Genomic DNA, 26,104 nt, shown 5'->3' with positions numbered 1-26,104 from the left:
ATATTAGAAACCCTTATAGAACCCGCAGTGTTCCTGGCACTCTTCTGTGCACGTTAGTAGAATAACGTGTTTCCCATTCCCACCCTGTGGGTGAGGAAGGATGATCACCACAGTCTTGCACATGAGGAGACTGAGGACGGGAAGCATAACTTACCAGTGTCCTTAGTTCCATAAGCAGTGGAGTCAAGATTTGAACCTAGACATTCTGGCTCCTGCGTCTGTGCTCTCATCCAAACAAGCCCGAGTTCCATCCAGGGACTGTCTTTGGAGTTGCATGAATTAGACACATTACGTCGCTAGGGGTGGAACTGGGGCTCTTAGGAGCCATTCCCAGTTATTGGGCATTCCATTATGGTCTTTTGGTGGCCGTTGCCGTGTGGCCAGTAATGGTGCACAAGTGCCTGCGGACATAGAGGACATAAAGGCCTTTTAAAAAAAATATTTTATTTATTGATTTTAGAGAGAAGGGAGACAGAGAAAGGGGGTGGGGGAGGAGCAGGTATGTGCCTTGACCCAAGCCCAGGGTTTTGAGCTGGTGATCTCAGCGTTCTAGGTTGATGCTTTATCTACTGCACCACCACAGGCCAGGCCATAAATGTCTTTAATGTCAGATGATAGGGGCCTTTTCAGAGACTGTTACTGAAGCAGGAGAGAAGACAGCATGCTCTCAGACAGGTGGGGGTGTCCAGGTTCTCTGAAGTTCCCATGGGGATGTACGGCTATGGCTATTGTTAGCCACACAGTCTGAGGGTTTCCCCAGGTGCAAGAAGCTTCATTGGTCATTGTCATAAGGGTTTTTATGCCCTCCTGGTTTCTACTTCTAACTTACTGTTCTAAAGTTCTGACTCTGTACCTTCCTGAAGTAATTGGTATAAACAATTCCAGCCTGTCTTTCAATGTGGACTGGGCCAGTATAGTTTCTTCTTTGGTTTTGTGTCTATTCTTAAGGACCTTCTGGGGTAGAGGCAATGGTAAGACCCCTTGAAATGAGGACACCTGGCTACAGGGAGCTGTGCAGGATTATGGAGGAGCATGAGTGGCCTTTGCAATCCTGGCTCTGCCGCTCACTCACTGTGTGTTTGGGCCTGGGAACTGACCTCTCTGACGGAACTTCTGCCTTTGGGAAATGGGATCATAGTGCTTACCTCGCAGGGATGTTGTGAAGATTATGTGACTATAGGTGGAAGTGTCCCCCACATACTGCTGGGTACAGAGTGGTGGTTTATCAATGGGAGTTAATGTCATTTCTTTCTGCCAATAAGAAGGAGGAGGGTGGAGCTTTGAGTCAGCACCAACCACTGCCTCCTCTCCCCTCCTCAGCCCAAAGAAGACCTTGACATCCCTTTTCTGTCTCCTCTGCTCTGGTAGGAGGTGGTGTGGTGACCAGACATCTGGCCTGTAGAGGAGTTTGGAGAGAAGAAGGGAAGGAACGTGCCCATCACTCGCCCTTTGTTCTGTTACTCTGCCACCTGGCCTGTGTGATGGCATTTCACAGTCAGGGTGCCGAGCACAGACAGAGAAGTGCCTCATCTTCTCGGCACATTAAGGGCTACTTCTTTTTGTTTCTGTTTTTTCCATTTTAGAGGAGAGAGAGAGAGAAAAAAAAGAGAGAGAGAAGGGGGGAGGGGCAGGAAGCATCAACTCCCATATGTGCCTTGACCAGGCAAGCCCAGGGTTTCGAACCGGCGACCTCAGTGTTCCAGGTCAACACTTTATCCACTGCACTACCATAGGCCACAGGTCAGGCAGGTTACTTTTTGTTTTAAATTGAGAGACTTAGTTCATTAATGCAAGAGGCGGAGATTGTTCTGGCTCTTGGGATATGCAGGGGGACAGAACCCTGCTTAGAGTTGGGGCAGAAGCTCAGGGACCAGGGAAATGCTGTGTGCCAACTAGTATGCTGAGAACACAAAGGAAATGTTTGCGGTTCCTTAGACTGAGTACAGTAGACATTTATGTTACCTGGTACGACAGGGGGCCCATGTTGCTGGGCCAGGTGACACAGCCTGTGCAGTGAGCCATATAAAATAGAGCATCAGAACCTGTTCGGCTAGAGAGGGTCTAATAAATTGTGTCCTTCCAAAGGGACCGTGTTTCCTGTTCCTTGGGTGGGCCACATGGACAGTGCTGCTGAGAAGATTGAGAACAGCTGTCCTAAGTTGTTGCAGTTGAGTCATATCTGGTCCATGGGCCAGCAGTTGGTGCCTCTGGTCATTCTGTCCTTTTTCACAAAGCTCAAGGTGACTTGGCCCTCTCCCAGAAGATGCAGTGGACTGCGTGCTCAGCATCTTCCGTGCGGCGCTGGCAGCCGGGTTCTGAGCTTTCTGCCTGTCCTCTGCCCAGAGCAGCCCCGTCTCAGCTTTCTGGCCCCTGCCTCCGGCACGCAGCTGGCTTCTGTGTGCCTATTTAGCAGGAACTGCTTGCCCCACTTCCATGGACTTCAGTGTGTCTCCCCACAGGACTGTGAGGTCCTTGAGGGCAGGCACTGGGTCGCAGTCATCTCTGAAGCCTAGGACCCAGCCCGGGGACAGCATACCGACGTGTGGTTTGGGACACAACTTATTTCAGAGCTTGGGCAGCTGCTTTGCAGGTACTGTAGGAGGCATCTTGAGAAATTAATCCTGGGAAGGGCGAGCCCCCAAGGTGAGCATGCTTGCTGGGATGCTGGCCTGGCCTGCCCTCTGTGCTGTCCCTGTGGTCACTTGCTCAGGGAATGTATGGTGGGCTCCACAGGGAAATGGGTTCCTGCTGCTATTTCTGAAATGTGACCTGCCATGTCTTTTTCAGTCCCCTCTGTCTCCATCCAGAAAAATGTCTAAATGTCTAATTGTATCTTGAACTCATTTACATTGCTCGCTTCAATGGCCTCACTTGGCAGCTGAGGCCATATGCTAATTCCACCCTTTTCATGAAGGAATTCTGCTGATCTTACTTACTTTTTATGGTAGATTTCCCCTAGCCACTCTTTTTTTCTTCTTCCCCAGTAAACAGTTCTCTGAGTTAGGCTCTGTCTTAGGCTCTGCAGCTCTGGCCATGCACCTCAGCTGGGGTTAGTCAGGAGTGCCCCAGCTTGCTTTCTCGGCTTTAGAGGAGGGGTGCTTTGTGGACTGGGGACCAACCTCTGGAAGACCTGTTTGTGTCCGAGACCACAGCAACAGCCGCTGTCTCTCACAGGAACCAGAGTGCGAGAGTCGGACAGGCCTGGGTTTCCTGCCACAGTGCCCGTTCCGATCGGTGTGAGCCTCGGCGCTGCCTCGTGGGCGGTGCAGCCTTGCAGCGGCTCCTTTACTACCCGAGTCTATTTCTGTGTCTGCAAAGTGGACACGTGACGACTCACCTTCCCCCTCGTCAGGGGTTTCCTCGGGGTCTTCTCCAAGTGGACGCAGCTCTTGGTCTTTTCTCTTCAGGCTCTTGACCACCTAATCTTTATGGCATGCAGTCCTGTCCTTGAGATGCTTGCTTCAGTTGCTCCACTTTTCTCTTTGTTTCCAAACAAGCACACATACCTTTTTGGAGTGTAGTAGGACATCACCACTAAAGAACAGAGTAGAATTCATTAATTGCTAATGGAGGGGACATTCTCAGTTACTGAAAGGCTTAGTCTCCCCTGGCCTCCTGTTGTAGTTCTCTTCATTCACTTCCTGAATATTTATTGAGCACCTGCTCTGTGCTGCTGAATGTGAGGGACCTGTGGAAGAAGCCCAGGTCCCTGTCTCAGTGCATGAGGCTGCAGGGGAGCCAGTGAATCACAGAACGAGAATCCTAGGGTAATGTGGGAACTGTGGGACCCTGAGGGAGGGCCACCTTATTTAGACAGAGAGAGTTGGGAAAATACCTGGAAGGTGATATCTAAGCTTCAATGTGAAGGCTGAGGTGCCAGGAGAAGGATCAGGTAGGACCAGTACTTTAACACAGTTTACATGCCAAAGTGGTGGCGTGGCAGAGAGCGTGACTGTCAATCCTGTGGAAGAACGGAGCATGAGGAATGGGAGTGGTAGACGAGGCTGGGGAGATGGGTGGTGGAGCTGGGGGCTCAGCCCCGCCACCCTCCTCTCTGCCCCTGGATGGGAGCTCTAATCTCCCAGCTCTTTTCTCCACACAAGGAACACAGTACTTTCAGAGACCAGGGCTCTGGGCTAAGAGTGCCTGTGCCTGTGGTTCAATCCCGTCTCGCTTTTATTCAGATTGGTTTGATTTGCAAAGACCAGCTCTTTGATCTTAGGCAGGTGATTTTACCTCTCTGTGCCTTGATGTATTCCTCTGCAAAATAGGGGTATTGATGATAGTACATACATCCTAGGTATACGAGTTAATGCGTACAAAACACTTACAACAGTGCTTAGCTCATAGGAAGCACCCATTAAATGTTAGCTGTGAAGACAGCGTTCATTTCTTGTGGAAAGGTCCTGTGCCAGGGAATCAGTGAGAATAGGTAACATCTGTTCTGTAGAATATTCCAGCCTGGTATCTGAGGTTTTCCTGTTTCATTCTTGTAGGAGGATCATTGTCTTAGGTTAGTATTGGTCTTTTTAGCTACTAGAAGTATTTTGAGATTCAATATGGAGATTTATACTTGAAAAGGTAGGGAAAAAACCCCACTAAAGAGGAAATAACATGTCAGATATTGTTTGGAGCTATTACATGTATTTACTGCTTCATTTCTCATAACAGTCCTATACAGTCAGCCCTGGTTTCACAGTGTTGCTGCACCCTTACTGCTGCACTGGGTGAGGGTCTCAGCACTCTTTAGTTGCCTGAAGAGGCGGAGGCCAGGAAGGGAGAGTGTTCACCCCCCATGGCCCAGTGGGGGCCAAGTCTGAGCTGAGATTTGTGCGACCTCAAAGCCTGTGGCTTCTGGTCTCCCCTGCTCTAGCACTGTGAGGCCTGGTCACACACAGAACCCACTGTCCTCTTCTTGCAGGACGAACCCTTCCTGGTGTTCACCTTCTCCACCCCCATCCAGGCCGAAGTGTGGGTCCCAGGGGCAGGAGGAGTGGGGACTGGTGTTCACCTTCTCCACCCCCATCCAGGCCAAGGTGTGGGTCCCAGGGGCAGGAAGAGTGGGGACTGGCGTTCACCTTCTCCACCCCCATCCAGGCCGAAGTGTGGGTCCCAGGGACAGGAGGAGTGGGGACTGGCATTCACCTTCTCCACCCCCATCCAGGCCAAGGTGTGGGTCCCAGGGGCAGGAGGAGTGGGGACTGGCGTTCACCTCTCCACCGCCAACAAGGCCAAAGTGTGGGTCCCAGGGGCAGGAGAAGTGGGGACTGCCAGACTGCCAGAACTCGGCCAGCTCACAGGCCCCGAGTGCGTTTCCAGTTCAAACAGGTACCAGCCGGAGAAACGGGATGTGCATTGTTTCTTCCAGCCTTTTCCTTTCAAGAGGACGCTCCTGCCAGAGACCTCACACTGGCTAGTGTTGGCCCATGGACATGTTTTGTTTGGGCCATACAGTTTAAACATGTTTTTGGATTAGTTGTCAACATTTAAAAATTGGCAAATTTCATATAATAACCCAGATTTTTGGCTTCTCTTGAAAAATTAGAAGATCTGGCAACTTCAGGCCCACATTCCTGTCTGGCCACGTGGGCTGGAGCCGAGGAGAAACTAGCCCCTACGGCCTGGCTCAGGAGTTTGTGTTCCCTCTGGTTTCACGGCTCGCCTTACGTTTAGCTCACCTCATTCAGTGTAGGTGTGCACTGAGCCGTACCGGCTTTTATGTTTGGGAATACTGCTTCTCGCTGTCCCTATTTTATTTAGTACAACCTTTATCCAGTGCTGGCATCTGTCAGAAAGGGAGCGCAGGCTCAGAATAAGTGTCAGTTCCACTATTAAGCACCTGCTCTGTGCCAGGCCCTGGATTATGAGGTTTGCATGCACGATCTATAGGCCCCACACTGTCCTGTGAATAACATGAGATCCCCTCTTGCAGATGAAGACACCGGGGCTCAAAGGGGTAGAGCCCTGGGACCAGGTCTTACTAGGCAAGCAGGTAGGAAGTCAGAAGTGGGTTCCCTCAAAGCCTGCGCGTCTCCCTTCCCATAGACCGGTCCCTTGTTCTCACACCTACAGGTGTTTCTCCTCCTACCTCTCCATAGGGAGGGAAGGTGCGTGGGCCCTGAAACCCAGGGGTCAGCTTGCTCTTAGAGATGGAAGGCTCATGAGGAAATTTCCTTCAGAACTTCCTTTTGGGGTCAGAGGGTGCTGTCTTCAAGAGAAATTCTCTTTGGGTCCACTTGAAGAGGAGGCCTGGTGGAACAAAAATGCGCCTCAGATCAGACAGACCCAGCTTTGGCTCCTGATTCTGTCATGCTCTAGCTGTGGGAGTTGTGCAGTCTTGAATTACACTACCCTCTCTCTCCTCTTCCCTCTCTCCTCCTTCCTCCTCTGCCTCTCTTCCTCTCCCCATCTCCTCCTCCTTCCCTCCCTCCCCTCCCCTTCTTGCCCTCCTCCTCTTCCTTGGTGAGCACTTACTGGGTACTGAATACTGTTTCTAACTCTTCTGGGCTTCACGTTTCTCCTATGTAGACGGGCTGTTGCATGGCACAGTCGCCAGCAAAGTTTAGACACTATATGATTGGTAGCCATTGTTTCGAAGTATAAAAGTTTCTTGTTCATTTCCACAATGAGAATCACATTGACAGGGCTCTAGAGTTACAGAATTTTAGTGAAAAATGTTGACTTAAAAAGTAGCATTTTCCCCAAGTCACCTTGCTAGAAGCATTGGGAAGACCTGGGATTACACCGAATTGCACAAGTCTTCGAAACGCCTGACCCTTCTGTTTCTGTGGATCGGGCACATTTTTTGCCCCAAGCATTGTGTTAGGTGCGTCAATAAGGTTAGTAGGGTTTTGAGTAACTACTTGACTAACCCTCTTCTCTGTTTTATGGATGAAGAAACAGGCCCATAGAATTTAGGTGTTTTGTGAAGACACAGCAGCTGAATAAGTCGAGTAGAGATTCAGACTTGAGCTGACCCTCCCCAAAGCCTGTGCTCTGTACCCTCCACTCTGGGCCTGTCACCTCTGCCCCTCAATCCAAGTGGAGGGTCAGGTGGCCCCTTAACAAAGATTCAGTTCTCTGCCCTCCTACCCCAAGTCCTGCTGTTCCTGGTTGATGAGCAAGCCCTAATGTGTGTTTGATGCTGCTGAGGAGAGCTCCCTGGTGTCATTCTGAGATTCTGAGCTGTCCTCTTCTGTCTGCCCCTGGCTGAGAGAGTGTAAGGGCCTGGGTGGCCCACAGACAGTCCCTTTGTCCTGGGTGAGGTGTGGATTGGTACTCTCAGGCGTCACTGGCCGTGGAGTTTGCTTAGGCTGCCCTAGGACGGATTTTCTTTATAATTTACATTCACACGTCTACCTCTGTTTTGTTCAGAAAAAGTTCTTGCATCCATATTTGGTGATTTGCTTCTTTCCCTCCCCAATGCTGAGGTGTCTGCCAAACTCCTGTATAATTTGTATCATCTCCCAAGCTGTTACAGAATATCAGGGTCCAGGATAATTTAGTTATTTTTGAAAAAAGATTCTTAGCAAAAGTTAAAAAAGGACGGGAAGTTTTTATACTCACTGCATGAAATAGACAATATTTCCTGAAACAGGAGATATGAACCTCAAAGAATTTAAAATAAAACATTCATTTATTATTTTTTTAAAGAAGGTAAATGAGAAAAAAAAAAGTAGAATAGTCAGTCTTTTTATCCTAAGTACAGATGAAATTGATTAAACCTTAAATACTGGCCTCCATACACCCGGTTTATTAATTGAAGAATTTCCTCTTACCCAGAATGGGAAGTTCACATTAAAATCGAGCTTGCCGCTGAGTGGCGGTGACACTTGAGAACTGAACATTTTCCACAATCCTATTTTCTCTTCAGTGCTGGAGGAAATCCTAAAATGGTTAAAAGGTGGGGGAAGGGGTTTGGAGAGAGAGCAGAAATTGTACATTTTAAGGAAGCCTTCTTTCATTTCCTTGTAAAGCATGAAATCAAATTACAGCTCATGGCCCACAATTATTTTATTTCTACATTTCAAATTCCATTTTCTGCGCCTTTTCACTGTTCTTGAACAGGAGTTGTACTGTTGTGCAAAGTCAGCTAAAAAGATTACCCCAGATAGAGTATGACACAGTAGCTTAAAGAAGCAGGAGGCAAACTGCCCGGGGGGGTTGGTAGTCCGGGCCCGTGTGCCCGTGCCTGCTTCCACCTGGACAGGAGACAGTGGCAGCCATCTCCCCTTGCCCTGAGGAGGAGTGGACACTCTCTGCTTCCCGTGATGCCCGCCCCTGCCTCTGCTGCTCTCCTGAGGAGGGCGCTAGGAGTGGTGTTCACTCCACTGCCTCCTGAGAGTGGGCCCCGTGCCTGCGAGGGGGTGGTATGAGGCGGTGCCCGGCCGGACCAATGCTTCTGCCTGACAGGGTTGGCAAGGCATGCCTCTTCCGATTCTCACTCAGTCTCTCCCGTTGTGTTGACAAGAAAGACTTGATTTGGTGCTGGTGTGTCTGGTACAGGTTCTTGCCCCTTTTAACAGAGAGTAAGCCTCAGGCACAGAGCTTCAGCAGGCAGCATATCTAGTTAACACTGAGTGATGTTGCATCACATTGTTTTGTCTTGACCGTTAATTTCTTATGGCAAGTTTAAAGCATTTATTTTGGTGTAAAGTTCTTTTTAATATCAGTGTATTTGGGTTCAAAAAATGACTTGCTTTAAACATATAAAAGTAAATACAGAGGTAGTATCCATAGTTTTGGCATACTCAGATTTAGGAGCTGCTTTCTAGCAAGCCTGACCACGGCTGGCTGTGGTGTGAGGACAAGTCTCACGTTGGTGTTACGGATGGATGAAACATCATTAACAGGATATCTTTATGACCTCTATACAGATATTACTGGGTGTGTACCTTTATCTCTCTTCTGCCTCCACTGTTGGATTGTCATAACTTGTAGGATCAAATCCAGTCTCTTTCCAGAGTTTCCTAACAGGAGAGATGTACACGAAGAATGGTGCCTGTGATGATTTTATGTGTGCAGATATGGCATTAAGGGATGTTAACCACGGTAAGAAAGCTATTCAGTGTTCCTTAAATTCTCTGTTAAGGAGGTCTCTGGATCTGGCTAGAATTTAGTAACAGTGTTTTATTTTTCTTTAAAAAAATTCTATTATTTACGGCAATAATACTATACACTAGTTTTCTTTTTTATATATATATTTTTTTATTTATTCATTTTAGAGAGGAGAGAGAGAGACAGACAGACAGACAGAAAGGAGGAGCAGGAAGCATCAATTCCCATATGTGCCTTGACCAGGCAAGCCCAGGGTTTTGAACTGGCGGCCTCAGTGTTTCCAGGTCGACACTTTATCCACTGCGCCACTACAGGTCAGGCCATACACTAGTTTTCCAGTGGTACAGAGCTTAATTTTAAAATAAATAGTTTTTGAGTCAGTAATATATGTGTATAGTTCAAAACTTAAAAGGTACAGAAGAATTATAGACAATAAATGGATCTTCTGGTCCCTGCTTACGTAGTTTACTTCCCCAGAGACAAATTGCTATGACTAGTTTCTTCTCAAAATTCCCAGGACAGTGAGTTCAAGCATATATATACTTCCTCATGCAAAGTCTGTAGACTTGGCAATATACTGTGCGCACACTTACTGCAAGAGCACCACTCAGGGAATGGAGAGCCACTGTGTACTGTTTAGCAGCTCTGTAATACTCTGTTGTGTGGATAGGCGGAAACGCACTAATTGCTTCATTGCTGGCTGGCAGGCTGGCCAGCCCCATGTGATGGCTGTGGCAGATACCATGCAGTGATGTCCTTGTGTGTGCCTCATTTGCATGTGGCATATGTTTGGGTCCAGGATGTGTGCATTGTACCTTTGATGACTATTGCCAAAGTGGCCTTCAAAGAGGTTTTGCCAGCATATGTGCCAAATGAAGAGGACTGTCTGTCTCCCCACACCCGTAGCTGCAGGGGTCACCAAATATTTTGAGGGGTGCCGTGGCCTCTGGAGAGCTACACAGCTTGACTTTGAATTTCAGTCTCTCCTCTCCGTACTTTGAGCTCATTTCCTCATCTCTCCATGGGGGTCATCCGCAGAGCTGTCTGAATTCATGGTGTGTAACCGGCAGGGCCTGCAGGCCAAGGACTGATTGCTTCTCACCTCCTTTTATTTATTTATTTATTTTAAAAGAATTTACTTATTCATTTGAGAGAGGGGGGCGGGTAGCAGGAAGCATCAACTTGTAGTTGCTTCTTTTAGGTGCCTGCCTTGACCAGGCAGGCCCGGGGTTTGAAGCACTGAGGTCAGCATTCCAGGTCAATGCTTTGTCCACTGCGCCCCCACGGGCCAGGCTCCTCACCTCCTTTTATTATGGTTACAATGATTTAGTCAACTTGCTAGGGAAAAACTAAAATCTCAGTGTAGGCCTGTCTCACACCCCTCTAGCTGCCCTGGCCTCCTTGCTGATTGTCTGATACCCTGATGTCCTATAGAGTTTTTCTACCAGTCCCTCCCTCTGCCTGGAATGTTCTGCTGGTTAACTGCCAGCTCCCTCTTCTCTTAGTCCTGACTCAAATGTCCTCAGTGAAGCCTGTCCTGACAGCCCGATTTAAAACCGTAATCTGCCTTTCACCCATACATTTCTGAGCCTTCTTCTCCTGCTCTTTGTTCCCCTAGGACACTTACCGTCGTCTCCCCTTCCATGAGATTCACGAGTTAGGTATATCGTGTGCTTCCGGCCGTAACTCTCAGACTGCGGAGCCCCACTTGTGAGGGTCTGTGTTCCCGCCGATGGGGGCCTGGCAAGGAGGAGGAGTCAGTGAATGTGCTGAATGTTATTATCTGTCTGTTGATGTTGTTTCTGTTTTTGAATAGATTGTTGCTCTTTTTATTATCAATTTGAAGAAGCGGTTTCAATATTAAGGAAAGTGGTCCTTTGTGGTTAGTGTGCATTTTAAGCTTCTTTCCTCAGTCATCTTTGTCCTTTATCATTTTTTTTTCTATGCAGAAGCTTTTGATTTTTATGTAAAATTTGTCCATCTTCCTTTTTTTTTTTTTTTTTAAATGTATGTCTGGGTTTTGTGTCTTACCTACCGGTAAGTGTTTTTTACTTTTAAGATTATAAAAAATTCTGTCATGTGTTTTCTTCCAGTACTTTTCCAGTTTTATATTTTTGTCTAAAACTTTGATCCATTTGGAATTGATTTTGTTGCAGTGTGTAAAGAGAGATCCATTTTGGTTTTATCTAGACAGCTACCCCCGTTCCTCTGTCACTGTTGTGTGCTTCTCCCAGGTTACAGATGCAGACAGCGAGGCTCCGAGAAGCGGGTTGTTCCCGGATTCGCAGCTGGAGGACCTCGCCTGCCCCTCTGCCCTCTCCGTCTGGGCTTTGCCACCGCTCTCCAGCACTTGTTGTGCTTCGGCCGTTCTTCCTTCTGGCAGGGGCCCAGCACCTCTGTCTGCTGACTGTCCTGTCCAAGGCTGTTGATCATTTTCCTTGGTCTCTTACATGGGCTCTCTTTTCTGTTTCCCCTACTTCTGCACTAACATTGCTTCCATTGTTCTCCTGGGTTTCTTTTCTTTTTTTCTAAACTAAATTTCTGCAATGACATTGGTTAATAAGATTATATAAGTTTCAAGTGTAAAGCACTGTGACACATGATCTGTATATTGCACTGTGCTCTTCACTCAAAGTTGAGTCTTCTGTCACCATATATTTGACTCTGTCCTCTTCTACCTCTCCCTATTTTTTCTGAGTTTTTTCCTTTGTTTTGTTCATTTGTTGCTTTCAGTTTTGTATCCCACATATGAGTGAAATCATTTGGTTCTTGTCTTTTTCCATCTGACTTATTTTGCTAGTATGGTATTCTCCAGATCCATCCAGGTGTCACAAGTGGCAGAACTTAATCTTTTTTTTAATGACTGAGTAGTATTTCATTGTATCCCTATACCCATCTCCTTTATCCAGTCATCCATTAAAGGACACTTGGGTTGCTTCCATGTCTTGGCCACGACGAACAATGGTTGCAACAAACATAGGGCCACATACGTCTTTAATAAATGTTTTCAAATTTGGGGGGTAGATGCCCAGAAGAGGGATTGCTGGGTCATATGGTAGTTCTATTCTTAGTTATTTGAGGAACCACCACGCTTTCTTTCATAATGGCTGCACCAATGTACATTTTTTCACAGCCTCTCCAACACTTGTTATTACCTGTCTTGTTGATAATGCCATTCTAACAGGTGTAAGGTGGTATCTCATTGTAGTTTTGATTTGCATTTCTCTAATAGCTAGTGAAGATAAGTATCTTTTCAAATATCTGTTGGCCATTTGTCCTCTTGGGAGAAGTGTCTGTCCAGGTCCTCTCTCCATTGTTTAATTGGATTGTTTGTGTGTTTGTTGCTGAGCTTTGCGAGTTCTTTATATATTTTGGCTATTAACCCCCTAACGGAGCTGTTGTTTGCAAATATCATCTCCCACTTGATTGGCTGTCTTTTTGTTTTGTCAGTTTCTTTTGCTATGCAGAAGCTTTTTAGTTTGATATAGTCCCATTCATTTATTTTTGCCTTTGCTTCTTTTGCCTTTGGGGCCAAATTTATAAAATCCTCTCTGAAACTGTGGTGCATAAGTTTAGTACCTATGCTTTCTTCTATGTATTTAAATTGTTTAAGGTCTTGTATTTAGGTCTTTGATCCATTTTGAGTTCAAGTTTGTATATAGTATTAAAAACAGTGACCTAATTTCATTGTTTTGCATGTGGCTTTTTCATTTTCCTCCTGGGTTTCTTTAGGTGGTGATTAGTGTTCCTTCTGCTCCCTCCTGAAGGATGATACCCTGGTTTTGGAAGTGTCCTAGAGCAGTGGTCCCCACCCCCGGGCCAAGGACCGGTACTGGTCTGTGGGCCATTTGGTGCCGGTCCGCAGAGAAAGAATACATAACTTACATTATTTGTTTTATTTATATTTAAGTCTGAACGATGTTCTATTTTTAAAAAAATGACCAGATTCCCTCTGTTACATCTGTCTAAGACTCACTCTTGACGCTTGTCTCGCAAGTTTGACAATTATATTTAAAAATACCACAGTTTTTACGCCGGTCTCATAATTTTATTTTGTGCATTTATCCGTCCCACCCTAAAGGTCGGTCCGTGAAAATATTTTCTGACATTAAACCGGTCCGTGGCCCAAAAGGGGTTGGGGACCACTGTCCTAGAGGACACTGGCAGCTTCCCTTGCACCTTGTCTGCTCTTTTCTGCCCGTCGTCAGGGCCTTTCCACCTGCTCTTCAGAATGCTCTGGGGTTCCTAGGAAACTCAGGAATGCAGGACTGTGGCCAAGAGGCAGCTGGCAATAGAAAAAGCAGAAATTTTGAAGTCATGAAACCCCAGGTTCCAGCCCCATCTGTGCTGTTTACTGTTGTGTGAGTAGACCTCAGGTTTGTCTTGATTAAAACGGGAATGTCTCCTCCGCATGGGGTTTGTGCTGAGGGTCTGAGCTAAGGCACATCAAGCAGAGGCAGAAGCTCATATGCTGCCTGGCCTGTGTGGCGCAGTGGATAGAGTCCTGACCTGGAATGCTGAGGTTGCTGGTTTGAAACCCTGGGCTTGCCTGGTCAAGGCACATACGACAACTACTTCTACTTCCCTACCGCCTCCTCTCTGTAAAATCAAGAAATAAAATCTAAAAAAGAAAAAGAAGCTCATATGCCATCAAGAGCTAGACTAGTAGTGTGAACGCTGGGCTATCAGGCAACAGGAAGTTGTGTGGACCAGGGTGGAACTGGGACTGTATCGCCGCTCTCAAGGGGCAGCTGCCCCTCAGCCATTTCAGATGCAGGCCCAGTGCTGTCACTGCTGACTCAGAAAGATTTTTGTGTGTGCTCTCTTTTTTTTTTTTTTAATTTTTTTTTATTTATTTATTCATTTTTAGAGAGGAGAGAGAGAGAGAGAGATGGGGGAGGAGCTGGAAGCATCAACTCCTATGTGCCTTGACCAGGCAAGCCCAGGGTTTCGAACCGGCGACCTCAGCATTTCCAGGTCGATGCTTTATCCACTGCGCCACCACAGGTCAGGCCTGTGTGTGCTCTCTTGAATTGCAAGTGTTGGCAGTATGTTTGTATTCTCAGAGGCTCCATGCAGGCTAAGTAATCCTCAGTGTGTGATGTGCAGTCCCGAGCCCAGGGCTTAGCCTCAGGCCATCTCCCAATGCATGGTGGCTGTAGCTTGGAGTGTGGCCTCATCTTTTGGCTTTTTTGTTAGTCAAACAGCACGCTGGTTCCGCTGGTTATAGGTCAGCTCCACTCCTGCTTGTTGCCTCTGGTGTTTGGAATGTCTGAAGTATGTTCTTCTTTTGGTCCATTTGGTGGTGTAGCATGTCATTTATGTAGAGAACAGGAAGCTGAGCTTATGTTGTTATTATGTCGTGGGACCTTGATGATTTAGGGAAGATGTCCTGTCCTGCCTGCCCAGGTTCTACTCGGGTGTCTCCTGGCTAGCTGGTCTGGTGGAATTAATTCAGCAGGATGTTTGTGGAGGAGCCCACCTTTGTAAGCTGGGTTAAAATAATAAGGATTTCCTACTCATTGGTGGACACAGTGCTCCAGGCTGTTGGCTGGCTCATGGTTTCCACTGGATTTGGGGAGGAATTGTTAGTATTTGGTCCACGTTGCTATAAATATCCTTCCCCTCCTCTAACACGTATAGGGCCTTTATGCATATGGGAATCGTAGGGAAGAAGGAGGCCACTTTTGGGGCTCTTACTGTGTTGAGCATTGTGATACAAATACCGATTCTGATAGTATCCTTTGTGTGTGCCCAGTGCTGTGCCAGCACCCTTGTACTTTACAGTGCTCTCTCTGGCATTAGCACTCTACAGAGAGGAGTCCAGGCTCCAGATGAGGAAGTGCATTTGCTGAGGCTGCACAGCTGGCAGGGGACTCTACCATCCTTCAGGACTGTCTCCTGTCCCAGTATCTGAGATTCCAGTGAGGTCAGTAGGAATGAAAATGGAGTTGTCCTTGTTTTAAAAATGAGTAACTGGAGCTCAGAGAGGGTAAATAGCACTGTGAAGCTCTTCATGAAAATGACTGGTAAGAATAAGGGTCAAGCCCTGGCCAGTTGGCTCAGCGGTAGAGTGTCAGCCTGGCGTGTGGGGGACCTGGGTTCGATTCCCGGCCAGGGCACATAGGAGAAGCGCCCATTTGCTTCTCCACCCCCCCCCTCCTTCCTCTCTGTCTCTCTTCCCCTCCCGCAGCCAAGGCTCCATTGGAGCAAAGATGGCCCGGGTGCTGGGGATGGCTCCTTGGCCTCTGCCCCAGGCGCTAGAGTGGCTCTGGTTGTGGCAGAGCGATGCCCCGGAGGGGCAGAGCATCGCCCCCTGGTGGGCAGAGTGTTGCCCCTGGTGGGCATGCCGGGTGGATCTCGGTCGGGCGCATGCGGGAGTCTGTCTGACTGTCTCTCCCCGTTTCCAGCTTCAGAAAAATACAAAAAAAAAAAAAAAAAAAAAAAAGAATAAGGGTCAAGGTGCCGTTGCCTCCTTCAGTGACCAGGGCCTTCCCTGGCCTCCTGGCCCTCACTGGAGGATCTGGGCCTGGCCACAGCCTCCAGCCTGTTGAAGTCATTTCCTGTCCTGCAGAGGATGATGTGACCCTGGTGATTGTGTAGCTAGATGGGACAGAGTGAATGTGTGACATCAGGTGAAGGAGGTGGGGATGAAGAGAAGAGCTATCAGGCCTGACCTGTGATGGCGCAGTGGATAAAGCCTCAACTTGGAAATGCTGAGGTCGCCGGTTCGAAACCCTGGGCTTGCCTGGTCAAGGCACATATGGGAGTTGATGCTTCTTGCTCCTCCCCCTCTTCTCTCTCTTCTCTCTCCCCCCCCTCCTTTCTAAAATGAATAAAAAAAAAAAAAAGAGAAGAGCTGTCAGACAGTATATGCAAGTCAGACACACCTGTGCCGGGGGGCGGGGGGGGGGAGGGGGGAGGTCCTGGGCCTGATCACTCCCTTGCTCTTCCTCCTCCCAACCCTCCACTCTTGTCAGTAGCCTTAGTTTGATGTGCACATGTGTTTTCCTGGGGCCATCTGGATTAGTGGGAGCAGTTGGGCCCTGAATGCTGAGGCTGAGTCAGAGCTGAGACCTGGCTTGGCACCAACAGCCATCAGACCAGCTCCTACTGACTGAGGGCTCAGTGGACCCTGCCCTGCAATTCCCAACAAAACTTATTCAGTGAGCACCTTTGTTTACACCAGGGGTAGTCAACCTTTTTATACCTACCGCCCACTTTTGTATCTCTGTTAGTAGTAAAATTTTCTAACCGCCCACCGGTTCCACAGTAATGGTGATTTATATAGTAGGGAAGTAACTTTACTTTATAAAATTTATAAAGCAGAGTTACAGCAAGTTAAAGCATATAATAATAATTACCAAGTACTTTATGTTGGATTTTCGCTAAGTTTGGCAGAATAAATCTTTATAAAACAACTTACTATAGTTAAATCTATCTTTTTATTTATATTGATACTTTGGTTGCTCCGCTACCGCCCACCAGGAAAGCTGGAACGCCCACTAGTGGGCGGTAGGGACCAGGTTGACCAGCACTGGTTTAGACTCTGATTTATAGATGAGGAAATCCAGCCTCTGGTAGGGCTGGGATTTGGACGCCCAGGTGGGAGCCCCCATGTCCTGATCTGCCGCTTCCTCCCCCCTGGCCATTGGATCCCGGCTGCAGAATGACCCCCTTGGCTAAGGCTCTTGTGTTTCTACATCCTTTGATTCTGTGCTGAGGAGGGCAGGATGGATATCCCTGGTGCACTGGTGCACTTTCTCCTGAACCAGCAGGAATTTGAGTGGGAAACTTCAGGGTCACCTACTTTGAGAAAAGTATCAAAAGAAAGCTAAAATCCACAAAACTGACACACATATGAATGTGTTCCTTCTCTTTAGGGAGCAGAATGGTCCCAGTGTGATGGAAGTCTTGATACCTCCTGGCAGAGTGTCAGGTCTGGACGTCTACCTGGATGGTTTGGGGCAAGTTATTTAACCTGTCTGAGCTGTAGTTTTCTTGCCCATAAAATGGGGAGAACGCAGTACAGTGAATAATGATAGCACTTGGGGTTGTAGAGCTGTAGTCCCTCCTGCTGGGCTCTGAGGAGCTACACTCTGAGGGAAACCCCGACACCTGCTTTGTTGTCCTGCAACACCTGCAGGGCTGGCACCCTTGCCCCTGCCCACGTACAGAGCAAGTTTTCCCTCTGAGCAGCACCAGATCGCTGCTCAGAGATGCAGGTTACTATGGTAGAAAGAAGTTGGTGTTCCAGGTTTACATTGCTCGGACTGAGTCCTTACTTCTTGACCTCAACTTGGTTATTTCACCTCTCCGAACCTTTGCTTTTCGTCTGCAGCACCCACATTTCAGAGTTGAGATGAAGATGCGTAGAACACAACAGTGCACATCGCAGTAGGCGTTGGAGAAGGAAGAACAACCATAGCAGCTAATGTTGAGGACTTCCTGTGTCCTAGGTGCTGTTCTAAACACTCTCCAGACGTATCTCATTTAATCTTCACAGCAGCCCCATGGCCTGGCCCAGCATGGTCCTCCTCATACAGAGGAGGAGGCTGAGGCACGTGGGGATGTGATACATACAGCAGTGGCTGTAATAATAATAGGATATGAATTGTCACTGTGTTTTCTAGTGTTGATAGCATGTTTTATGTTGTTTTTGAATGTTTGGTGTCACTGGTTAAAATACATTTTTCTTTATTTTGAATTTAATATGATTTCTCGGTTTTAGGAGGCCTATAGCTTGTGATTAAAAATCAAATTTTGATTAGTTATCTGATTTTGCAGGTGCTAAAATATATTTAAAGTTTTACATTCCACTTCTCCAGCTGAAACTTTTACTGGGCATCCTTTTTTTCTTCAGTCCCAGAAGGAAAATTAGATCTCACAGATAACTTACACTTTGTTAAATGCTGATCTTTGTAAGTTTTTCTTTATTTTTATTTTTGAAATGATTAAATATATGATCTATAGAATTGGAAATTTTTAAAGTACTAAGAAACTTTAACTCTATTACCATTATTCTGCAAATGTTTAAAGCAGTGATTTTTTAACTGGTGTGTGCTGCGATTTATAAAACATGCTATACCTGACGATTTAGTCAGGGGCCCTGACCTCTTTTCCCGTAGGTTGTCAAATATAAAAGTGACAACTGCCAACACAATAACAGCTGTCTGGTGTGAATAAATTAAAATTATACCTATTTTTTTTTTGTCAGATCAGCCAAAAATATATTTTGTGTGTGCTGCAGCATTTTAGTAGTTAGTTTATATGTGCCCTGAGATGAAACAGGTTGAGAGTCGCTGCTTTAAAGGATTCTGAGTCAGTACAACCAGATGAAAAGCTCTCATAGATTGAGAAATATAGAGGGTCGTTTGTACACTGCAAGATTATGACTTGTGTTTTCCACCCGCCCACTCACTCTGTTTCTCGGGTCTCAGAGCGATTTCCTACTCTGGGTTCGTGGGAATTGGGAAGGACACTGTTTGATTCATTCTGTGGCAGTTCTAGGGATTTTCAAAAGACAAGATAGGCCAGTTATGTCACTTCCTGTCGTCTGATCAAAAGTTTGATGAAGAAATGGAGTAACTGAAAGCTGCTTCCAGGCAGCCGGGCAGCTGCCCGCTGCTGACCCCAGTTCCCAGTAGCGCCCTAGTTCTCAGTGGGGCCGGTCAAGTTGCGGTGACCTCCGGTCTCCTCAGAAAGCCCCGCTGTCGGCTGCATTGCCGCAGTCTGTTCCAGAGGCTGGCCTTCTGGGGCCGCGCTGTGTGCTCCTGCAACAAAGGCGGCTTGTGGACGTTAGAGTGAGGCCACACGGGACATTCCCATGTGCCTTGGAGAGTGTGGGTCCTGTCTGTCACCAGCTTGTCTTTCTGGGTTTGCCTATTTACTTTCTTTTTTTCCATTAAATTGAATTTGTTGGGTGACACTGGTTAAAAAAATTATACAGGTTGCAGGTTCCCAATTGTACAACCCATCAGTTCACTTTCATTTCCCATCCCCAGGACCCCAACAGGTGTCAGCTAGGAGATGGGCTAAGTACTCAGGATGCATCATCCTTTCCTGTTATTGACTGGCCAAGGCAAGGCACTCCCGGGGAGCTTTACAGACCGACAGGAAGTTGAATCTCAGGGAGAAGGAACAGAGTGCACATAAAGAAAGTATTGATAGAAGAGGTAGGAGAACCAGTGTTCCTCGGTCAGTCCAACAGATTGGTTAAGCTCTGCCTGAGCTGGGTCCTAGGCTGGTTGCCATGATACAGACAGAAACCCAGGCTTTGGTCTGTGAACTCTCAGTGTGGGCTGGGGTGGGGTGGGTGGGGGGAAGGGGCAGGGCAAGTAAGGTCTGGTCAGAGAGGAGCAGGAGCAAAGGGAAGGTCGGGAAGGAGTGAGAACTAGCAGGGGTTGTGCCTTGATTGTCACTGTAAAGTGGAGGCTGAGTGAGGAGGCTGGAGAGAGGCTGACCCCCCTTAGCAAGGATGAGTCAGGTATGGCATGTGACTAAGAAGCGTCTCCTGAGTTCAGACCTTTTCTCTGCACCCTATTTGCTGAAGAGCCCAGGGCATCACCTAACTTCTCTAAGCCTGATTTTCTTATTTATAAAATGGGCAGTAGTAGTTTGAGTGAGGTAAGGGATGGCATTTAGGTTTTGGACGGAGCCCAGGTAGTTGGAATTACTCTTGTAACAAGGTCCTTAAGTCACCCATGGGGTGGATTAGTCTTGGCTATGTGAGTGCAGCTCTGCTCACAGAGTTGGAGGCCACAGGGCCAGGCACTGGGGCCATTTTGCTGTGAAGTCTTCACTGAGAACGCACAGGCTGAGAGCCAGGGCTCTTCCATCCTGCAGACTCGGATCCAGGCCACCTGGCTTTGTAACTGGTGACAGGTTTGCTTGTGGCTGGAGAAGCCTGAGTGTGTGTGTGTGTGTGTGTGTGTGTGTGTGTGTGTGTGTGTGCATGCGCGCACGCAGACCCCAGGGCAGAGCCATGATCACAAGTAAGGCTCTGTGAAGTGCAATGTGATTCTTGGTGCAAGGAGAGCATTCCAAGACTGCAGGTAAAAGGGGGACCTTGAAGCCACTGCACAGAAGTTGGCTTTAATCATAGGACAGTGGGGACTCTTAGCAGGAGAGTAACAGTGAGGTCAGTGTTTTACTTGATTATTTATTTTTGCACTTAACATTATAATTTTATTTATTTTTGAATGGATTGTACACCTGTTTACAATGAAAAGAATACAGAAGAATCCGCGGTCAGGATTTTTCTTCCTACTTGTCCTCTGTCTGTCACATGCCTATTTCCCCAACAGACACCCAGAAGTTATTTGTTTCTTTTGTATTCTGCAGAGATATTTTATGCATATAGAAGCAGATACTTATTCATATAACACACACACACACACACACACACACACACACCTTTCTTCCTTTTAATACCAATTACATCGTCTGCCCCTTTTCTCACTTACTTCATCCTGGAGATCATTCTATAATATTACAGAAAGAGATTCTTCATCTTTTTAATGGCGTGTTGTATTCTGTCACATGGGTGTAGCATTAATTTTACCCTGTCTTCTGCTGATGGGCATTCCATGGTTTTCAACTTTAGCTACAACAAGCATGCTACAGGGACATTTCACATGTATGCAGGCTTGACTTATAAACATTAGGTATGTTTGATGGTTGTTTCCAAATTGACCTTCATAAAGGTAGTATTAAGTTAACTCCCAACCTTTCAACATTGTATGAATCAATTATGTATGTGTAGAAAGTTTATGTATCTTTACAGTTTAGAAAATTTATGTATCTTTAAAAAGCTCTTTTTGGGAAGCTTTTTGGAGGATAGATTTCAGAGAGACAAGCTGAGGTGAAGTGACCTATTAGAGAACAGCTGACATGGGCCTGTCTGGGCCATGGGATTGGAGGTAGACCAGAGATGGATTCCAGAGGTGAGTTGGTGATTCAGTAGAAACAAGAGAGAATCTTTCAGATGAGGTTTTTGTAGACCTCAATTGTTTAAAAGGTAAGTCTATTGTACATAATTTGTCCTGTTCATGGTAGATGATAGAATTGGTGTCCCCCTTCTGTTTGGCTGTAGTAGAGACCAGGGTTCAACTGCCTGATAACTTGACAAGGAAGATGCCAGTGGGGGCTGTTGTGAGCACTGGCCTGCCCCTCTAGGTCCCTTTGGACCAGAGCTCCACTTGTGCCCCAGCTGACCGGGAAAGGTAGGGAGGGACAGCGTGGGGGGAGTGAGGAGAGCTAGGATAGTCCAAGGCCTGCATAGAGACATGTAATGTCCCAGTGGCAGAGGCCAGAGGAGCTGTGCAGGTCAGTGGTGACCGGGAAAGGTAGGGAGGGACAGAGTGGGGGGAGTGAGGAGAGCTGGGATAGTCCAAGGCCTGCATAGAGACATAGAATGTCCCAGTGGCAGAGGCCAGAGGAGCTGTGCAGGTCTGTGGTGACCGGGAAAGGTAGGGAGGGACAGAGTGGGGGGAGTGAGGAGAGCTGGGATAGTCCAAGGCCTGCATAGAGACATAGAATGTCCCAGTGGCAGAGGCCAGAGGAGCTGTGCAGGTCAGTGGTGACCGGGAAAGGTAGGGAGGGACAGCGTGGGGGAGTGAGGAGAGCTGGGATAGTCCAAGGCCTGCATAGAGACATACAATGTTCCAGTGGCAGAGGCCAGAGGAGCTGTGCAGGTCAGTGGTGACCAGGAAAGGTAGGGATGGACAGCGTGGGGGGGGAGTGAGGAGAGCTGGGATAGTCCAAGGCCTGCATAGAGACATAGGATGTCCCAGTGGCAGAGGCCAGAGGAGCTGTGCAGGTCAGTGGTGACCAGAAAAGGTAGGGAGGGACAGCGTGGGGGAGTGAGGAGAGCTGGGATAGTCCAAGGCCTGCATAGAGACATAGGATGTCCCAGTGGCAGAGGCCAGAGGAGCTGTGCAGGTCAGTGGTGACCAGGAAAAGTTCTTAGAAATGGAGTCAGGCACTCTGGTTTCCGGTGCCCTTTGGTACCCGTTGGGTGTGTGATCTAGAGCAGATGACACCATGGCTCTGAGTCTCACCTTTGTCTGAAATACTAGGTTGTAGAATAGTCTGTATGGTTGACTAGTGCACTAGTAAGTGTGCCAACAAAGAAGACCAGCCCTCCTCCTTGCCTTCTGTTCCCCTCCCAGCAGTAGGATTCTGTCGGAGAGTCACCCACAGAGAGTCTCTATCTGCCTCACCTTGACCATAATTTGGTCTGATCATGGGGCAGTGAAAAAATGTTTGCATGTTCTTGCATCTACAAAATAACACCTTTTTAAACCAAAACTATTCCAAATCCCATTAAAAGGAACAGTTACTTCACTAACATTAGTTTTCCTAACATTTGAGTTACAGCAATTTTCCTTCATTGACTCCTCTGTAATTTGTCTCCCTGCTGTTGTTCAGCTTGGGTGTGGCTATGTATTCAGGCCATGCTCACAATCTGGCACGTGTACACACACACACACACACACACACACACACACACACCCCACACACACACGAATAACACTCTGTTGATAAAAAGCTAAACCTTGAATGCTCCCACTACCCCCCGCCCCAGAAAGAACAGGGAGCCCCTTCCAACCAGAATAGAAAGGACAGAAGAAGTGTGCAGCCAAGCAATCTCTAGGCATTTGTCAAATCTAACACTGAGCTTTGTTTCTGCTTGTTTTTTTCCAGTGCAGGGTGGAACGAAATGGTAGGATCAGTGCAGTAGAAGGCATGGGAGTGTAGTCACGCAGCCCCGCTACAGACTAGCTGTGTAGCCTACGCAAGCTCCCTTATGTAGGCCTCAGTTTCCAAATCTCTAAATGGGGTACCACACACGCCTGCCTTTCATGGAGGTTATTGGGAATTCAGTGAAATCATGTAGGTCAAAGCATGTCACCTGTGGTGTGGTGCTAGGAGGTGTATGGTAATCATGCGTTTCCCACTCTGCCCACTTTCAGTCCTTTAATTTGGCCAGTTTTGCCTGACCTAGGACATTGGGCACCTTTTTGAACTCACCTTCCTTTTTTTCTGTTTCTAACCTTCTCTTTTCTTCTTCCAGGGGCCCAGATCATTGATCTGATGATGCTGGTCATCGATGTGACCAAGGGGATGCAGACACAGTCAGCGGAATGCCTTGTGATTGGGCAGATCGCCTGCCAGAAGCTGGTCGTGGTGCTGAACAAGACGGACCTCTTGCCTGAAGGGAAGAGACAGACAGTGATAGATAAAATGACCAAGAAAATGCAGAAGACCCTAGAGAACACCAAGTAGGTTTGCCACTGAGAGGAAGGTTCATACACACAAGTAGGCTTCAAGGCACACACAGATTGGGCAGACAGTTGTCAACATTGGCTCCTAGTAAGTGGGGTCTCGCCTAGCCCTGGCTCACATGAAGGGTAAAGGTTAAGGTGCTGTTGAAAGAGGCCAAACAGTACAGAAGCATAAAAAAGAAGAATTACAGTAATTTCTTAACATGAGCAGTGGGTGGTTCTGCTCTCCACAGCATTCAGAAACCCAGATTGCCTCCATCTTGCTGGTCTTCCACTGTAGGGTGTGTCCTTGTTTGTGTAGTCCAGCGGTTCTCAACCTGTGGGTCGCGAGGTGAGGACTCTGTCCTGCCTGCTCATTTAGCCAGGTGTGTGTCCCTCACTGTTTTTTTAGCTGCAGCTGGATCATGAAAGGAGATACGAGTTCTGGTGAATGACTGGACGTTTCTGTTACAGAGTTGATAAAATTAGGTGCGTAGACAGATGAATGGACTGATGGACATTGCTGTTGAGGAGAGACTGAAAGGTCAGATCACAAAAGACCTTTATCATATTTCATGCTAAGGGACTTACAGTTTTGTCTTGTGGAAAGTGGGGGGATAAAGAATTTTGTGCAGAGATGACTGAAAGGTTTCCCTCCCATCTAGAGAGGGCTGGTTTCTGGTGGAAGGGGGCACGGCAGGAAGGTCTGGAGGCGGCAGGAAGACAGCCCTGGAGAAAGTGTCCATGGGGGAGCAGTGAGGCCCCAGGTAGTGCAGGGGGGAGGGGGATCCAGGGGGTTCAGCAGGCCTTGTCAGGCTATTGGCTGCCGATAGCACATTGTGATTGGAAAGGTCCGTGAGGGCAGAACGGTGACAGTGCTGCTAGGCAGGGTGAGGGTGGGAGGATGTGTCCACTATAGAACAGAAGCCACCTGGTCACTCAGCTGGCAGAGGGAATGACTAATTCTGATGTGGTCGAGAAGGTGAGAAAATGTCCTTGTTGAGCATACGGCACTGGCAGACCTCATTGTCTTATCAATTCCTCTCTTCCTCCTGGGCCAGTGCTTTTTGATCAATACTAAAGAGTGGTCACCAGGAGACGGTGATGCTTCCTCTGGGCTATGCCGCCTGAGACAATATCCTGCCACCTCCACCTCCCCTGCCTCTGCCCGTGGAGGGCAAGCAGTAGACTGTTTTTGTTTCCCCATCATAAAGATTGATATGCCTTCCCATTTATGACTTTTTTTCAACACCTGCAGTTCTCCCTCAGAATCCTCAAGTTGATTAAATTAAAGCTCCAGCCTCGTGAATGGGCCAAATATGTCATAAAAGATTTCCTAGCTCTGCCTTTTGTTAGCAAAATTCATCAATCTGATAAAATCGACACATTTAGGTAAGTGTTGCATAAAAATTCAGACTTTGTTATTCCCAACGGAAGTGGATATGAGACTGTAAAAAGGAAGATAAAAAATTATATCTTCTTTTTTAGTGAGTTGATTCGCTACCATTTTATTTACTTGTCAGAAAGGAGAGAACAGGTCCTTTGTACTCCTGCCTGAAAATCCAGCATAATGTCAGTGCCATTTGCTATAGAAACAGGACCTTCTGGGAAGGGCTTAGGGTACCTTTAAGGGTGAATTGATGATTTATATTTAAGGAAAATCTTCACTTGCATATTTAAATTACCATTCTATTTTAATGTATTGTTTGAATGTCAAATTATGAACTTTATCACACATCCAGAGGAAACTGTCCATCTGAGGGGCCTTGATACCGCCCCCTTTCCCTCCCCCTGCCCCTCCCCCCCTCCTCTGGGGAAATTCAGATAAAGGAAAGGATTGCTGTCCTGATGGGTTGTCCTTAGTGGGCCCAGTAGGCCTGTGGCCAGGTCAAGGCAAACCCTCTCTTATGAAAACATTAGTTCTTACTTCTGTGCAACAGTGAACGTGTTAAATCATTTTAAGTGACTATTTCCTTTTCTAATGGTCCCTTGTTAAGTAAATCTTTTGTGTTCGTCCAAATGTGAGGAAACTTTCTATCTGGAAGGGAAAAATTTGGACTGGTGAACTATGTAGGTATTAAAGCCTGAAACATGTTAAACATAAAACTATTTTTTTCCCTATCTAAAGAGTAATTGAAAATTTGGAAAATAAAGTGATTAAAAGAAAGAGGAGACCACACAAAGATTTATTTTCTCAAAATAGCAGCTGCTGACATTTGGGTTTATGTTATTCCTATCTTTTTGCTATGCACAGTGTTCCCTCTCCCCCACTTTTTAAATAAATATACATAATATTATTTTAACTGTACAATTCAGTGACATCACATACATTCAGAAAGCTGTGTATCCATCACCACTGTGATAATGAAAACATTTTATGATTCCCAATATAAACTCTACCCATTAAACAGTAACTTCCCTTCTCTTTCCCCTCCCCCAGCCCCTGGTAACCTCTAATCTGCTTTTTGTCTCTATTAATTTGCCTATTCTAGGTACTTACATAAATGGAATTATATAATATTTGGCCTTCTGTGTCTGGCTTATTTTACTTAGTATGATACTTTCAGTGTCTATTCATGTTACTGCATATATCAGAATCTTTTCTTAATAGCTGATTAGTATTCTATTGTGTGTAAATACCATATTTTGTGTATTGGGTGGTTTCCTTTTGATTATAGTGAATAATGCTGCTATGAACACTGGTGTACTCATATCTGTTTGAATCCCTGCTTTCAGTTCCTTTGGGTATATACCCAGGAGTGGAATTCCTGAGTCATATG

At 46.9% G+C, this 26,104-nt stretch overlaps 1 protein-coding gene across 4 annotated transcripts in view; it reads left to right on the top strand.

Moving 5' to 3' along the window:
• The window catches only part of EEFSEC (eukaryotic elongation factor, selenocysteine-tRNA specific), a 305,909-nt gene that overhangs the window by 68,203 nt on the left and 211,602 nt on the right, over positions 1–26,104 (top strand). For all 4 annotated transcript variants that reach the window (XM_066247187.1, XM_066247190.1, XM_066247189.1 and 1 more), the window contains exon 2: positions 23,135–23,342. In XM_066247187.1, coding sequence (XP_066103284.1) covers positions 23,135–23,342 — 208 coding nt within the window. The remainder of the gene's footprint in view (positions 1–23,134; positions 23,343–26,104) is intronic.

Source organism: Saccopteryx bilineata, chromosome 11 (assembly GCF_036850765.1).
Source record: "Saccopteryx bilineata isolate mSacBil1 chromosome 11, mSacBil1_pri_phased_curated, whole genome shotgun sequence".
NCBI lineage: Eukaryota > Metazoa > Chordata > Mammalia > Chiroptera > Emballonuridae > Saccopteryx > Saccopteryx bilineata.
Note: the sequence above shows the minus strand (reverse complement) of the source record. Positions and strands in the feature narration are given on the sequence as shown.